General features: G+C 44.2%; 2 protein-coding genes across 2 annotated transcripts; both read left to right on the top strand.

Annotated features, from left to right (window-relative positions):
• The first annotated feature begins 452 nt into the window (after nt 1–452).
• parp3 (poly (ADP-ribose) polymerase family, member 3) lies at nt 453–7,312 on the top strand. Its single transcript, XM_076037051.1, has 11 exons — nt 453–605; nt 913–1,109; nt 1,203–1,328; nt 2,732–2,911; nt 3,065–3,197; nt 3,570–3,793; nt 3,875–4,027; nt 4,110–4,196; nt 4,270–4,447; nt 4,557–4,700; nt 6,430–7,312. The coding sequence occupies exons 2-11, from the start codon at nt 921–923 to the stop codon at nt 6,603–6,605; spliced, it is 1,590 nt and encodes a 529-aa protein (XP_075893166.1). The 5' UTR covers nt 453–605; nt 913–920; the 3' UTR covers nt 6,606–7,312.
• A 710-nt stretch (nt 7,313–8,022) lies between these two features.
• On the top strand, nt 8,023–11,048 carry gpr61l (G protein-coupled receptor 61-like). Its single transcript, XM_076037082.1, has 2 exons — nt 8,023–8,316; nt 9,201–11,048. Exon 2 carries the CDS (start codon nt 9,268–9,270, stop codon nt 10,597–10,599), a length of 1,332 nt encoding a protein of 443 aa, XP_075893197.1. The 5' UTR covers nt 8,023–8,316; nt 9,201–9,267; the 3' UTR covers nt 10,600–11,048.
• Nucleotides 11,049–17,396: the final 6,348 nt, after the last annotated feature.

Here is a 17,396-nt window from a genome sequence, read left to right as displayed (position 1 = left end):
CTATGTGTAATAACAAGAGCTCAACTAAGGCTGACTTCAGATTAATGTTTAGAAACCCTTAACGAGAGCATGATGCGTTTGACTGCTTAAGAAATTGTTAATGCCATTCATAGACGCATATACAAACACTGTGTGTGCGCGCACTCTCCACGTGCGTGCGTGGAGAGTGAGCTTTCTTTGTTTTTATTTTGATATTGTGACTATTTGGATAATAGCAGCAACAATGACCTTAAGTATAATTGAGTTCATCTTGTATTCTTTTTCGCACAATTCTAAAACCATGATGTTTGAATTTGCTGCTCATTTCAAATCGAGCACCGTAGGCGTGTCAGGGCGATTAATGTAGTGCACATGTGGAGACGGTAGGTGGCGGTGTCGTCGAGAAACAGCCGCTGACGACCTCCCACCAGCACACAAACAGTCGGCGACAGCAGCTGTGTGGGTGACGGCCAGTAATAATACAGTGGAGCTCCTCCTCTAAACCAAACTTCCTGAACAACATTTCACCGCTCAGTGACAGCCCCCGGAGCCCGGAGCCCCCGGACTACCAGCCGCCCTACAGCTTCCTACCCGCCGCATCGACACCCACCGCTCCGAGTCACTTGGTAAGTTTCAAAGCTTTGGGAGATTCATGCATTGTGAACGAGGGCCCGTCCGGCGGCCTGCTGCGCGAAGACAAACGACTCTTATATAAAAACCAAATACCTCAACTGACGCCTGTGACGCGTCAGTTGTCTTGTCGTAATTACCAGGTAAGTAACATTTCGAGCGTTCGTTGTGAATGGGCCTCGCTGCGCAGCCTCCGTAGGACGGCCAAGGCAGTAGTCGACGGTGGACACGTCCGAGCTTGCCCAGCCGCCGTGTCGCCGCTGTCCCACGACAGGCTCCGTCTCTCTGTCTGCCTCCCACTAGGAAGGACCATGGCTCCCAAAAGACGAGCCGCCGCTGCCGCCGCCGCAAGGGCGGGAGGCAAGAAAGCCAAACAGGAGGAGGTGCCAAAGCAGAAGGATGCTTTCACTTCCGCAAAGGAGGCCCTGCTGGCCGCAGGGCCGCAGGTGAGGGGCAAGAGGAAAGTGGAGGACTACTCTGGCCTTTCGGACAGCGGCGAGGTAAAGGGACCTGCGGGCTCGAGCGATCTTCAAGGCTGTTTGCGATACAAAGCGCAGTGACGTGTTGAGAGATAACAACGATGTCCTCCACAGGTGCACGGAGACTATGCCTGCATGCTCAATCAGACCAACATTGGCAATAATAACAACAAGTTCTATGTCATACAAATTATCCAAGAAAAAAAAACGTTCTACTCATGGAACAGATGGGGCAGAGTGGTAAGTTGATTGTTTGTGGTTCAGCGTTATCACGTCAGGCGTTGTTATTCAGGAATGTCTCTATTCTGAAATGGCAATCTTTATTTTGAACTAAAAAGATTTAAAAAAAAATAATAATAATTACACAATTAATAAAAGCCACAGTATGTAAAACAAAAAACAGTAATAATAATGAATGCAATCATTGATCCTCTCGAGGCGTTCAAAAAGGAGTGGCAGGAAGTAAATACTTATTTACTCCTACCGCCTTACAAATATATAGTTACAATTATAAATGTACATCACACAATCCTGCGATATTGAAATATATATCATACAGCCCCATGATATCTTCAATGTCTTTTGATATCCATACGTTTTGTGTGCAGATTACATACACACGTATGTATTTAAATATAGCCGTATATAACCCACATAACTGTACATACACAACCCATAAACTACGTACTTGCTGTGTACTAGGCGTCATATAACTTTCTTATTTGATCACTTGGATAACTCACCAACAATTAGAGTAACAGCTAAGAGCGTCCCTTTTGTATCCTTTTCAACTGTACAGTGTTCTTGCTTTGTTTGAGTTTCAGAGCCAGGCCATTCCATAAATTCGCCTAGTAGTGTGAATACAAAGTTACCTTCAGTTACGCTCCCCTCTTAAATTGTAACCCCGTCTCTGTAAATTCCCCAGAATTAAGTTATTTCTTGCTTTAAACATAATTTGACCATTCTTGAACATGGACAAATCCAACAATTTCAATGTGCCTGAGGAGCGACATTGTTCACAAATCCTTTTTGCTCTCTTTTGCAGTATGGCCAATATATATTACTGATATTCAACAGATTAACGTGACATTTTGCATCGTTTCAGCATTGAAACTCGTACCATGAGACTCTTATAGGCATGGGGGAAGTTGTGTTACCCAGTACACGCTGTATGTTGACAATAAAGACGGGTTTCTATTCTGTTCTCTTTTGCTTTAGTCATATCACTTGTTTACTCGCTTTAATCCATTTCCGTGTGTTCCAAAGCACGCTTTCTTTTTCACCATCAACATTGCTTTGCTCTTTATTAAATGATGTGTTTACGGAATCTCATAACTTTATAAATCCACATTGGAGATGTTAGGTAGACGTCAGTAAAACCACTGTGGTACATAACAAAAATAACAGAAAAACAATGAATAAAATAAAATAAAAATATATACTACTGTACTGTATTGAAGTCAGTGTATTTTGTACTATCTGGCACTCTGCTTTACTTTTTTTAATGGTTAAAAAAAAAACAAGTTTCTCAATGCAGATATTGTGATGATTGTGAAAACCTATTTGTAGTGTGAAAGATGAGTTATACCTTTACGTATCAGCCTGTGGTGGGTCATTTGTCTTCACCTCTAATCTGAATTCAGGGAGACGTGGGACAACACAAACTGACTGAGTTCAAAAAGGTTGAAGATGCTATTAAGGACTTTGAGAAAAAGTTCAAAGACAAGACAAAGAACAACTGGAGCGATCGGGAGAATTTCATCCCTCACAAGGGAAAATACACCCTGATTGAGGTGGACGGAGAGCAGGACACTGAGGTCAAGGTAAATGCGCATTTCATTCAAACAAAAACCCCAAAAGCATCAGCTCTTGTAGTTGTGCGCTGCCTCTGCAAAGCTGATCAGAGCGCCTGTCCGCTCTTAAACACGGAACACCTCATTGTAAGTTGAAGCAGCGGCCTAACGACTCTCTTCCAGGCCGATGTCGTCGACTCCAAGACTGTCAACAAGAACACGCTGCCGTGCACCTTGGATAAGCCCACGCAGAACCTCATCGAGCTCATTTTCAGCCAAGACATGTTCAAGGAGGCCATGGAATGTATGAACCTAGGTGGGTGTGTCTGACCTTTGCCTAATACTCCCGTGCAAACTGGTTGGCAGCCTGTCAAGGCGGAGCACGCCTTAACGGCCTGTTCTGCAAGCGGTGGATTTTATTGTCTCGGGTTTATTCCTAGAGTAGTGTTTAATTGAGGGTCACAGATAGCAGTGCGGTGTGTAAATGGTTAACCTGGTTCTCCCTTATCTCAGCTCTTTAAAGATACTCGCATGGCGGAATCGCTGATAATGATAAAAAGATGTTTAGATCTTGTCCTAACGCAATGAGCCGTACACGACTTCAAACTGGCACGATGCATAAGTGAAACCTTCAGAATCCTCTCTCTCTCCCTCTCTCTCTCTCGCTCGCTCGCTCTCCATTACACAGACATTAAGAAGATGCCTTTGGGAAAGCTCAGTAAGATACAGATCGCAAAGGGCTTTGAAGTATTGGAGGAGATCGAGGCAGCCATCAACCAGAAGAAGGGCAAAGGCCGTCTCGAGGAACTGTCTTCAAAGTTCTACACCACCATCCCCCACAACTTTGGCCGGAACCGACCCCCAGCCATGTTGGACATGGCTGTAGTCACAGAGAAAAAAGACATGCTCATGGTGAGATTTGTTGTCCCTGCATGAGACGGTGTGCTATAGCGAGAGTCGACCTGACTTCCTCCTCCCCCTGCTTCTGTGAAGGTTCTGGCTGACATTGAGCTGGCCCAGACTCTGAAGTCGGAGACAGAGAAGTCACAGGAAGAGATCGAGACGGTTCCTCACCCTCTCGACCAGGACTACAATTCCATCAAATGCAACCTGAGTCTAATGGACAAGAAATCGCAACCTTTTAAGGTGAGCGCGGTGCGTTGTGAGGCTCGTGGAATGCAAGGCTCCAGCAACAACTCCCTCACTGCTATTCCCCGCATGCATGCAGGTGATCCAGACGTACATGAAAATGACTTCGGAATCCTGCAGGAAACAAAGAATTCTCAACGTGTGGGAAGTCGACAGGGAAACGGAGGTAACGTAAGCGGAGAGTCGTGCTTTGTGTGACGCAGAAGACCTGAAGCTTAAAACTTTGCTGCATCGCGCAGGGAGTGCGGTTCAGTGAGAACCGGACTCTGGAGAACCGCCGTCTGCTGTGGCACGGAACCAACATAGCGGTGGTGGCGGCCATCCTGAAGAGCGGCCTGAGAATCATGCCTCATTCGGGGGGGCGCGTTGGCAGCGGTATTTATTTTGCCTCTGAAAACTGCAAGTCAGCAGGATACGGTGAGACTCGTTCAAAAGAAAACAAAAAACAAAAAACACACGCAAACGTTGGGAGTCAACGGTTGTTGTGCAGTCGCTGGCCTTCACCATGTTGTGTCTTGCTTCTTAGTGAGAACTTCCAAAAACACTGGCGTGATGTTCCTGTGTGAGGTCGCCCTCGGCAAGGAGCACACCATCACCAGAGACAACCACACCTTGAAAAAGGCTCCTGCAGGCTTTGACTCGGTGGTGGCGCGAGGATCAGTGGAACCAGGTCTGATATTCCTTCACATTTGAATTTTTTTTTTTTTTTCTCTTTTTGCATAAAATGTTTTGTGAGTGTGAAAGCAGTCAAGTAAGTCGTCCAGACACGTTGACAACACATTAAAAAGCAGTCACGTCTTGTCTTGGGCTTTGTGGAATATGAGGCTGCGATGCAACAAGTCAGCAGCCGTTAAATTCATCCTGCGTTCCTCCGTGCGGTGGAGAAATTGGTTTCAGCTCCTGACAAAGCAAAGAGGTTTGTTCATTATCTTGGAAAAACTGGTTTTGGTCTCTGGAAGACGTGTTTTTTGAAAATGATTTTTCACTCTGAGCATATAAATCAAGCCATTTAACCCACTATGTATAAGGGCTGCTCAATTGCATAGACAATCATAATTGTTTACATTGATTTTCTGCGTTTTTATGATTTTTCATTAACAATACTGCAGGATCGAACTATGGAACTTGCATGTATTGAAACGTTTCAGCAGCAAAAAGAACTGTCAAACATTTCTATCCGTTGGTTTATCCTGTTGGGCCAAACTCCAAACGGTCTGATCAAATCATGGCGGCGTCCCCAGCTGACATTGATCAGGGGGAAAAATGCACAAATAATTATTTAAATACGCTGAGTACCTTCGTGCCCCGATAAAACACGGCATTGGCGGCTGGATTACAACAGCGCGACTGTTAAGCAGTTAGCAGCTTTTTGAATTTAGCTTGAGTGACTCTCCAAACTGAATCAAGAATGCAAATGATATGAGTCAGGGTGCAGCCAGTCCAGTAATATACACAAGACCAAGCCAGTAACATGCCACTGTTCCTTGTCAGATTCCCACTCAACAGAATTGAACTGTTTTCCACCCAAGGTTGCAGCTCTCTGACCGTCACCATCATCGTCATCATCATCTTCATCTTCTTCTGACATATTTTTCCCTCGATTTTATGGACTTTGTGTTCCCAAGGAGGAAAATCAAAATCACAAATGTAAATTTTCAAATTTCAGTTTTTTTTTTCTCCCTTGACTTCAGTGGATGAGCCTTGAAGCATTCATTAAAACATTGTCTGTATATCTGCGGTAAACATTTAGCCCCCTGTTTACAGCTTCCTTGGAAAAAAAAAAGTTTGCTCTGTCCTACTAAGGCCACTTCTTCGCTGTTCCTTCCACGTGTTTGGAAGGGGATGAAAAAATAATGCAGAAGTATGGGTAATAATTTCCCTTTGTGACATCACAATGGGTACATTTGACGCATGCCTGTTCTATCACACACAGAAACAGAAGATATCAGAGGATGAACTGTGTTTTTTTGGAGTGTTTTGAGGGCATTCAGCCGAACAGTGAGTTCCTTTTACCTCGCTGTGGTTTCCCTCCAGCGTCCAGACATCAACAAAGGCGTTTTCCTCCACACAACTGGGTATTTTCTCTCTTTAGCAGCATTCTCTGTAAACACTGGAGAGGATTGTGATGTCATGAAAATTCCAGGAGGTCAGCATTGTGAAATACGCAGACCAGTCAGGCAACTCTAATCTACTTTCTTCCCCCGTTCGCCCGATGCTCAGTTTGAACTTGCCACGTGATGGGCTAGCTCAAATTAGCTATCTATGCTAACAAGTGATTAAACATTTTCCCCAATAACGTGGGTGGTGAATGCATTTTGGCTAACGTTTATCTGTGAACGCACGTTTGGCTCATTTCTGAAACATTTTCCAAATACTGATGATTGAAATTGTGCTCTCAGATCCGGCCAAGGACATATTCATCACCTTGGATGGCAAGAAGGTTGCCGTTCCCCAGGGCAAGGCCCAAGATCAGCCTCAGTACAGCAACAGCTCCTTCTCAAACAGCGAGTATCTCATTTACAAAGAGAGTCAGTGTCGCATTCGCTACCTGCTGGAGCTCCACATGAGCTACTGAAAAGAGAGGGTCCTGGTGAAGAAGAACTCTCTTCCTATCTGAGCTCTGCTCCCTGCCGTTTCCATAATCATCTTCTGCCAATGCTCCTGTTCGCATCGTGATGCATAAGAGTTTCATAATCCCCTGTGCCTTATGTTTTTGACGCTGTCAAAATAAGCGTGATAGATTGCACTTCTATTCCTTTTGCACTGCTCTGCTCCTGTTGATTTTTGAATGTTTGAAGGCCTCTTGGTACCTGCACATTTTCTGTTGAAACAACTTATGGCTTTTCTGTTTTTTTATTTTGTGTCTGAGTTGTGCTTGTGAAAGCAGCCCTTTGGCTCTACACAACACAGTTAGAAATGCTCGCTTCTCGCCTTCCTCCTTTTAGTATGTTGAGAACCTTCATCGCAGACATTTTGGATCATGTCGGGGGTTTATGCAAAACTAAATGGGATTTTAAAAATATGAGTAGAATTTTAAGCTACTGGTACTTGTAAGAACGCAATATTTGGTTGTTTGTTTGTTGTGTTTAGAAGGAATCTGAAGTGCTTTTGCAATGATGTGTCTTGTATCTCAGATTAGGTAAATTTACGCCTCACTGAGCAAAGTTACAAATGTCACCATACGGTGTCAGCAGTGAGCAACTTTCCTTGTAATGTCATTGCCTCAGCGCCTTTGCACTGTGATATTACTCTCACCAGAATAAACTGAAATGCCTCTACAAACATGTAGTGCTCTCTTTTTGGATGTTGATGGAAAGTGTGACACCTGTAATTGTAGTAGCAGGTCTGTTTGCCTCTCAACATCATGCTTTACTCAATTAGGAAATAAAACATTAACTAACTAACTAACTGTTTCTTGTTTAATCGCAAAACAGCAACACAGCAACATGGTTTATTAGTATTCCAAAAGACATTCATGATTATGAGCAAATAATCATTAGTCTAAATCAAGCATGAGCAAACTATGGCCCGGGGGCCATATGTAATCCGCTCATCTTTTTAATCTGGCCCAGCGAACTTGAGGAAATGGTTAAAGAAAAAAAAATTGCTGATATTTTTGCGACTATGTTCAGCCTGTCCAAGTCCTTTTGCTGAAAGCAAAACTGGCATTTTGAGTATTTGAAGTTAGAAAACCCAGTTTAAGTTCAACTGCCGTGTGCATGTTCTTTATTTTTATTTTTTGTCACTGGACGAAAGGCAAAAACTGGGGAACACATGAATAGTTTGCCAACCTTTTTTTTTTTTAAATCCTTACCATGGAAATTCTGAAAAAAGGAGCAAATTCTATTGATTACGACAATTGAAATGTAATTTCCTACTGTCTTTATATTTACATGAAAAATGAGTCTGTAATTTGGTGGAATCTAGGACCCAGCGATGATGAAGCCCAGGAGGTCAGACAGAGGAGTGTGTGTCCATCTCAAAGCAAAAGAAGAAGAAGAAAAAAAAAGATACACGTACTACAATGTGTGACAGTCACGGCCATACACAGTGCTGAACCGTAATGAGAGGAAGCATCATTCAACATCTGGAATCAGCATTGATTTAGTAACGACTATATAAAATGTCTCATAACTTCAGCACAGAGAAAATGATTTAATGGCAACAAGAGCTGTTCTGATCCTTTTGTCCGGAAATTGTTTGGAATTGTATTAGGATATATATTTTTTTTAGTTTCTCTGTCTGTGTCACCTGTAGTGATAAGTGAACAACACAGGAGATAATGGGTAAGTAAGCACTGAATGGTCCTTTGTACATACTGCTGTGAAATATATAAAATATTGAAGATTTAACCAAATTCGAAGTCGGTGGTATAACAAATTGTGTTTTTGTGTTTATTTTTAACTCGAGATATATAATTCAATTATTATTATTATTATTATGTTTTAATTATTTCATTATTCAGCATTTGCTATTTCTATTAAGTTGTTTCAGGACTCTGACACTGCATCACAATCAATATTGTGCTTTTTGTAGTCAAAACCTAATGGAAAAAGCTTACTAATCATGTCAACCATATACTTTAAAGAAAATATAAATGTGTGTAGGAGTCTGAGCTGATGTCCTGAGGTTCATTACAACAGAAAACTGCTGTTATGCCACGTCACCATCACTGAAAATGTAAACTATTTTCTTTACGCACCAAACTCAAGTAGCAGTGTTTTTTTTTTTTAAACTTAAATATTGCAAGAAGTCCATTTTAGAATTCAACACTCAAGCATTGAACATTGAACAGTTTAAATGTGTCATGTAGTCAATAAAGAAAGCACTCTTGCTGCTTGAATATCATCTTCACTGGCATCGGGTCGGAAGTGTTCTGTAGGCGAGAGGCAGAGGGGGAGCAAGCTCAACACAATGCTAACACAATGTGATAAGGCAGTTTGATCACCCGGTAACGAGCCAGACAACCAGTCTGTTTGAAGCAGCAGAGCCATCGAGCACTGGCAGTGAAGCTGCGGGGTGTGGTAATGGTTCATCAAAGAGTAAAACTTTCCACTTGATTGAAAATATGGAAGTATGGGAAAAAAGTTACATATATGACCTTTTAGAGCTGTGCAGTGCATTCATGCATGAAGGAAAAAGTCCTTTGACTTTTGTCCCTCTTGAACAGTTGTGATCGCAGGACATCCGCCGATGAGGACGGCCGCGGTCCGAATGGACAGCGTTCTGGGCGTGTGATGGCCGCCAAGACCAAGACCGGGCCCATGCTAGCCTCGGCACCGCCGCCGCTCCTCTCCAACATCACCACCGTCCAATGGGGGTCCGAGCCCATCGTCCCTGCCAATGGGGGCGTGGTCACCAGCTCCCAGTCGCAGGTCAAGGACCTTCTGGGCCTGTTCTGCATGGTGACCCTCAACCTGGTGGCTCTGATCTCCAACGCCGGTGTGATGGTGGCCATCGCCCGGGCGCCTCACATGAAGAGGTTCGCGCTGGTGTGCCACCTGTGCGCCGTGGACCTGGTGTGCGCCGTCCTCCTCATGCCGCTGGGCATCGTCTCCAGCTCACCCTACTTCGGGGCCATGGTCTTCACCGTGCTGGAGTGCCAGGTCTACATCTTCCTCAACGTCTTCCTGGTCTCGCTGGCCACCCTCACAGTCACCGCCATCAGCGTGGAGCGCTACTTCTACATCGTCCACCCCATGCGCTACCAGGTCAGCATGACCATCAACCTGGCGGTGGGCGTCATGCTCCTGATCTGGGTCAAGTCGGGCGCCCTGGCCCTGGTCACGGTCTTCGGGTGGCCGGCCTACGGCCGCCAGAGCTCCATCGCCGCTGCCCACTGCTCCCTGCACGCCAGCCACAGCCGCCTGCGGGGCGTGTTCGCGGTGCTCTTCAGCGTGCTCTGCTTCCTGCTCCCCACTGTGATTATCTTCGCCGTCTACTGCTCCGTCTACCGGGTGGCGCGCTCCGCCGCCCTGCAGCTGGCACCTGCCGCCGCCGCCGCCGCCGCTGCCGCCGCGCCCACCTCGGCAAACGCCAGCCCCGCCAAGAGTCGCTCGGACTCCGTCGGCAGCCAGACCGCCATCGTGGTGGTGGCCACAGGCCGCTCGCTGCCGCAAAGACTCTCCCCCGAGAGGGCTTTCAGCGGGGGCAAGGCCGCCCTCACCCTGGTCTTCATCGTGAGCCAGTTCCTGGTCTGCTGGCTGCCCTTTTTCATCTTCCACCTGCACATGTCCCTGACGGGCTCCATGCAGAGTCCCGGTGACTTGGAGGAGGCGGTCACCTGGCTGGCCTACTCGTCCTTCGCCGTCAACCCATTCTTCTACGGCCTGATGAACAGGCAGATCCGGGAGGAGCTGGTGAAGTTTCGACGCTGCTGCCTGACGCGCTCCACGGACATGGGGGCGGTCAGCCATGAAGGCTCCCTGCAGGAGAATTTCCTCCAGTTTATCCAGAGGACAGCCATCTCCTCTGAGGTCTCATCTGGTCGTTCCAGGTCTCACACTAAGAACGCCGAGGAGCAGGCGGTGAAAATCCCCGGACTTATTCTACCTGAGGAGAAAAGTTAGATGGGTGGACGGCAGCCGGGCACTGCGGCGTCAATACTGAGACCATGTCCATTTTAAAATGGTTGAATATGTTGTCTAAATGGGTTGTTCAAATGATACTTCCACCATAAAATAACTGGTATTACCATATTTAGATGTGATAATTGATTGTATCATAATTCTGACTCATTGAGTGCACAAATCGAGGAGTTCCTTTTGATATTTGTGCAGTGGATGTTGCCTCTTGTCTGCAACCGCAAAGACAAGAGGAAAAGCTTACTGAAGGATATTAGAAAAATACAAGTTGGACTTTTTTTTTTTTTTTTTTAGCTAATGCATATAAAGATTTTTACCTGATTTGGCCCATATGATAACAAAAAGTAATTAAGTTAATGGTTATTTATGCATACTGTACATCTATCAGTTAATAATGAATGTGATGAATAAGAATTAAGATAATAAATAAAGACAAAATGTGTTGTGTATCTGCAGTTCCTGTGACATGACTGGACGTTAGTCATGTCAATTCCAAAAAAATATTGCCAAACAGCTTCTGTTGGTTGTTAAGAGACCAGGCAGTGGCCTTTGACAAGTGAATCATGTAAAGTGATTCCATGTATCGCTAAATGAGCCAATCGGAGAATTTAAGAGAGAACTAACTAACTAAGTAACACACACACACACACACACACACACACACACACACACACACACATGAACACACACACACACACACACACACAGTCCCTTGGAGTATGGACTGTAGCTGAGATAGCGGCTTTACAATAGAAATCCTTGCTTACCATTGATAATGCCGTGTGAGTGGTGGCTGAGTGCTACTTTATGGCAGCTGCTGTTTGTATTAGGCTTCCACAAACAGCACACATGACGAATAAAGAACAGTGTGTTTGAGGCAAATAAGAGCAGTTTGCTACTGACGTGTGTGTACAGTGTCCTTACATAACTGGGTTGTGCTGGCGAGCAAGCAGACACACCAGTGTAATGTAACTAACACATCGACAATATATGTGTGTAATTGGTTGTTTTTTTTTTCACCACATGTAGTTGTAAAATGACGGTGTTTTGCCAGCGCACTCAGAGTTTTTAATTTAAGCCCAGGTTGAATTATAGTTTCTAATCACCATCAGGTAGACAAGACGTTCCCGGAAGAGCTGAGCAGGAGGCTCTTTCTGCCGAATTAAGGCCATTTCTTTCTTCATTGACAGGGTCTCGTTTTTTGCGTGTCTTTATTTGTTTATTCATTTATTCAATTCTTGTCTGTTAATGACATGTGCATTCTTGAAACTACCAGTCCTCTTCTCCTGACGTCTAGAATCTGTAGAATCGAGAGTCTGATAAACACTGTATAGATTAAATTGGACAGCAGAGACATCACCGCCAGAATCAGATATTTCTGTTAGGCTCTGTTTCCCAAGCATTGTAATGTTATCAGTCTTAACTGATGTCAAAGGGCAAATGTGGGCTTAACATGTAGGTAACAACACAGGCAATGGCTACACAAACAGGTTCATTTCTCTTGCTGCTGCAATTTAAAGGGAAATCCAGGGAAAAGCCATTGAATTCCACTGAATGCCTGCAGTTTTAGATAGTATAATAGAGTATAATAGAGTAAGAGTATGATAGATTTAGAGAAAAGCAAGAGAGTTTGTTTTAGTTGTAGGTAGACGACAGTCTGGTGATACTGGTATTGATTTATTTTGACCACTTTACGTTGACCTTTGAACCTTATAACTTAAGAGTGACTCACGACATTCTGGATGGATGTTTAAGCTCCAAATACATTGTTGCTCATGAAGTTGATTTTTGTCTTTAACCTGTCTTTTATAGCACCAAACATGTGCTATTGCCTGTCAAATGGCCAGTAGCAGCCAAGTGCTGCAGATGAAACAAAGACTGAGACAACGAATGGTAAAATTTCTTTCTTGCTTTATTTTCTAAGTTTCATTCTCATGCGCACCCTGATCTCTGATCAGCAACAATCGAAAGATGGAAATGATGGCTCCTTCTATTGTCGGCCACTAATTAGCCACCTGGGAGAAACCTGAACGCCACCGTCAAAAGCCAAAAAAAAGAACATTCAACATGCCATTTACCAAATAATAAACGTGCCCAGTAACTTACAATTGTAATATAATTAAACACCATAAAAAAAAAATAAAAAAAAAATAACAATAAACAGCCCCCACAACTGTCCTCCTCGACCAGTGATCCGTCGCACCCGGAACGTTTATGAGCGCGGAGTCTTTTCGTCGGCGCACTCTTGAGCGGTCGGAGCGGTAAGGATGCGTGCTCACCCCTGGCGACATCTCCCCTCACACCCACTTTGACTTGCACTGTTGCACTCAGCCCATCACACACGTCGCCACTGCACGGCATTAATCTATTCATATACACTTTTCTCAAATTCACTTTAATGTGCTTTGTGCAGTCTGTTCCCATTTCTCAGTGAATTCCTCATTTCATACATCATTTCGCACCAGTATAAATAAACAGTAAAACAGTCACACACATAAAAAGCTACATTTTGGAGGTATTTTGTCTTTCAACTTCGTTGCTCACCCTCTTGCTAACCTTCTAAAGTTCAACAACCGTGCCGGGTGTGGCTGTGCCATCATCTGCTTGATGAACGATCGGCAGGCTTCCATCACCATGGTTTCCTCACACACACACACACACACACGCACACACGCACACACACACACACACACACACACACACACGCACACACGCACGCACACACACACACACACACACACACACCAAATACAACCCTGTAATCACACCCTGCCATGACAACAGTGCCACTGAAAGCTGCCTCCAACTAACCAAACAGGTACCACTGCAAATGCTGTGGTTAAAAAGTGAGTCAAAATAGCTTCCTCAATAGTCATCAAAAGTCAATTAGCTCTCATGTTGAGGATTTCTTCTACAATTAGTGCCCAATACCTGTGACGACCAACAGGGTGTACTATAATCCCATTTTTAAAACGCTATGAAGGGAATATTTAAGAACTACTGCCAAATACCCTGCAACACAGAAACAAAGCCCTACAAGGCTTTTGATTTCCAGGTCAGTCAACATTGTGCACCACCTGCTACTCGCCTCCAGAGTTTCCAGCGCGATGTTCCTCTTTTATTGACAAGGACACGACCACAGAGGCAAAGCAGAGCAAGCTGAGATACAGCTCATCTCAGGGGAAGGAGGAGAGCGGGGATTAGAAGATGAGAGACCAGCTGTGGGAGTGATGGGAAAGTGGATTGGCTCTTTGAAGATTTGGACTTCACCCCAAGTGACACGGAGCGCCTGATAGTCAGCAGGAGTGGACCAAAGAATCATCAGAGTGTTCAGATAAAAAAAAAAAAAGAAAAAAAGAACAACGACAATTACAACTGCAAAATACACACATAAAGGCTGCCAGGGAGCCTCACATCAGATCAGACTGAGATAAATCATTTCTGCCATGAGGAACAACTTGCTGCTCAGACTCTTGGTACTTTCACATCCACCTGCGGGTTTATAGATGTTTCCCAATGACTTGATAAAGTATATAATAACACAGGGCAGTTGTTGTTGTTGTTTTCTCTAGTCACCCTATTAGGGTCAACTGAAACTGATGGAGACTGAGCTGTTGTCTCCAGAACAAAGAGGACCTGAAAATCTTTAACTGACCTTCGCTCTACGTAACACTGACCTCAAGTGGACGCGATCATATATGCAGTTGCCTAGAGGGCTTTTGCCACAGTAGGTCCAATAGTCATCCATTGTTGTGTTGGACGCATAACGTCTACACATACATATCCAAGGCAGCAGTCCTCATCTGTTCTTTGGCTGTCTTTGTGTTTGACGAGGCCATCGTCTCACCAAGGGATTGAAGAAGAAAAAAAACCATCCCCAGTGAAGGAAAGCTTTGGGTGCGTGTGGATATGAAGTAAAGCCCCGTTTGGTGTGTGCGAGCCTGCAGCTCTGCATCTGTGCGCCACGTCCTTCGTGGAAAAGACAAAGATTTTTTAAAAAAAGTTCATTTGTTAAATAAAAAAAATACACCTGTACCTAGGGTGGCATTGCTACTACAAGCTCAACTGCGTTGTATTTGTTCCTGCCAGTTACCGAGCTGATGTGGCCATTTTCTGTACAGCGTCGCAGTGAAGATCTAGCCTGTGTGGGCCAGCATACTAAACACTTTCCTAAGCCGTCTCTTTGAAGCGCTGGGAAGTGCCATGGCTGAATTATCATCCGCATGGCAAAAGGTGAAAACTGTGAATAAATGTGTCATCACGACAACGGCTGAAGGAGGGGGGGGAAAAAAAAGAATTCCGTATAGGCCTGAATGGATGATTGATTAAAAAAAAATAAAAAATGAATGGGATTTTTTTCCCCTGCATTTTTGTCGCTCTGCACAGGCTGATGAGTGTATTTTTCTGATTGACTTTGCCGATAGACTTCAGCTCCCGTGTAATCCCATGTAATCGCCTTACTCGTCCCCTGGCCTAGCCTGTGAATATCTCCCGGTGTAGGGAACACTCCACAGTCAAGATGAAATTAAAAAAAAAAAAAACCTTTACCAATACAGTTGGCAGAAATGAGGAGAGACAATCGTTCACACCTTTTTTATTGTCCAATTTTTTTTGAAGGTGTGTCCTATAAGTTCTAGATATTGAGTTCTAGGTATCATCTCTTGTGACACATCTCTCTCTTGCTTTCTTCTGTTGTTACAACAAACCCCAAACTAAAGCTAGGGCTTAGCTTCTCTTTGGTACAAGTATAAAATAACCCTGCTGTCTGGAGGCCTGTGGCAGAGTTTACTGTTAACACTGGAGTTAAGAATAAAAAAATAAAAATAACCAGCCAGCCATTAGACCAACCTTCTACTTTCTTCATTAAATAACTTCTTAAACTGAAAAATAAGCACCACCCAAACTGTCTGTGGGTAAGTTATATCAGACTCAGCCCATGACATCAGTACATATACATGTGTATATATGTATGTGACAGTGGCGGTCCTGCCACTATGCCTCCAATTGATCATGCGCCCTGGCTACTTGGCCAAGGGAATATCCCTTTGGCCAAATGGTTAAGCGCACATGGCTATTACCCTGCAGTCTGGCCCGGCCTTCTGCGCCTTGACACACACACACACAGATATATATGTATATTGTTGGAAAAGTCAGCTATTTTCTTGATATCACTAACAATGGCTTATTTTTGCCTAATATTATTTGTTTCAGGGAAGACAAATTATTTTAAAAATTACATTGTATTAATATTTTTTGTATGTTTTACATAAAAACACTCCTTGGGGGAGTCGTTACTTACCAAAGTGGGGCATCAACCACCTTTATGACATCACAGAGGGCTGATGTGAACAGCTCCTGTGTGTTTTTTTCTCCACTTACACACTCTCAAAGCAAAAGAAGTCGAGGGCCACTTCATTCCTGGCTAGTGCCGTCTTAACATTCTGTATGTGACTGCTACTACAGAACGTAATGTGGGTCTACGTTCAAATTGGGGACCAGAGCCAGGCCACTTTCGCACGCAGCAACACCAGCAGACGGAGAGCCATGCCCACTGTGACTCGCTTCTATTTCGGTCTCCCTGTATCAGTGGCCAACTAGCCTCCACTGTCTCCATTGCTGCACCAGGAATAGTCCATTAATGAGCTTGGCTCTCCACCGCACGCACTTTGATCCCAGCCAGCCCTCACCCCACATCCACTCCACCATCCTTCGTCTCCGTTACCGCAGGCAATTCTGAACCGTTTGCCAAACTCTCACTTCCTGTAGTCTTCTTGCATCCAACCGATTAAGAAAATAGCAACGGGTGAAATGGGTCCCTGCGCGTACTTTTGCAGGTCCCTCCACGCCCCTTCTCCCTCTGTTTGGAATTTGTTTATGCAACGGGCTGATATAGAAACTCTGTGACTGATGGCAACAACTGCGCGGCTTAAGGAAGGCTGAATCAGAGTTATTTTGGTCCACTATTGAAATTTACGTTTTGCGTCGTCCCAGAACCGTGGCGCAGCGGCCAATCAACCAACCAACTGATCAATCACATCCCTTGGTGTCTCAGAGTGCTTTGCACAATCAAAAATGGGGGGAAATGGTGAAAACTCGGACTTTTTTTTAAGGTCAACACATTTGAATATGTAGGATTGTGTAGCAAATACATGTGCAGCAAACACAGTAGTGCCAATAAATTTTAAGGAAAAACTGAGAAAACTCCACTATGCAGGGAGGGTCTGTCGCCTGCTAACTGTTCTCACCGTGGGAACGGCTACACTCCAACATAGTACAGTAATAAAGTGACACCTACTTATTTAGCTGCAGCCGAATGACTGCTGGGCTCCAAGGTGAAGCTGCAGCGCACAACATACGAGAAATTCAACATGAGACGCTTTTTTAAGACGTTTCGCAGTGCGTGTTTTTACTTGTGCAGTAGTGTGATAAAGCTCTGAATGCACAAGCAAAGGATTCTCCGACGAGATGATACGAGGGTTAAGTGAGCCTGAATTCACTCAATGAGTTACACTAATGCTCAGCTTGCACGTCATCGTTTTTTGTATCACTGCCAGCCGCCCACCTCTTTTATTCTAAAAAACAGATGGCATATATATATATACGTTGTAATGGTTACATGAGTTATATATATATATATATATATATTTTTTTTTTTCTTCTTTTTAGTAGTTTTATTTTCAGAAGATTGTCATGCACCAACATTGCCAAAACAAATTCCTTGTATGTATGTATGTGTTAAAATTGTACTGAGCAATAAAGATTTTTCTGATTCTGATTCTGAG

This window comes from Nelusetta ayraudi, unplaced genomic scaffold (assembly GCF_046127955.1).
Source record: "Nelusetta ayraudi isolate G7.1 ecotype Tasmania unplaced genomic scaffold, CSIRO-AGI_Nayr_v1 ptg000050l, whole genome shotgun sequence".
Taxonomy (NCBI): Eukaryota; Metazoa; Chordata; class Actinopteri; order Tetraodontiformes; family Monacanthidae; genus Nelusetta; species Nelusetta ayraudi.
Note: the sequence above shows the minus strand (reverse complement) of the source record. Positions and strands in the feature narration are given on the sequence as shown.

Coding starts and splice junctions, on each gene's coding strand:
- parp3 (XM_076037051.1), top strand. CDS start 921: ATGGCTCCCAAAAGACGAGCCGCCGCTGCCGCCGCCGCAAGGGCGGGA. Junction 4,448..4,556: donor CTGCAAGTCAGCAGGATACG/GTGAGACTCGTT, acceptor CTTGCTTCTTAG/TGAGAACTTCCAAAAACACT. Junction 4,701..6,429: donor GCGAGGATCAGTGGAACCAG/GTCTGATATTCC, acceptor TTGTGCTCTCAG/ATCCGGCCAAGGACATATTC.
- gpr61l (XM_076037082.1), top strand. CDS start 9,268: ATGGCCGCCAAGACCAAGACCGGGCCCATGCTAGCCTCGGCACCGCCG.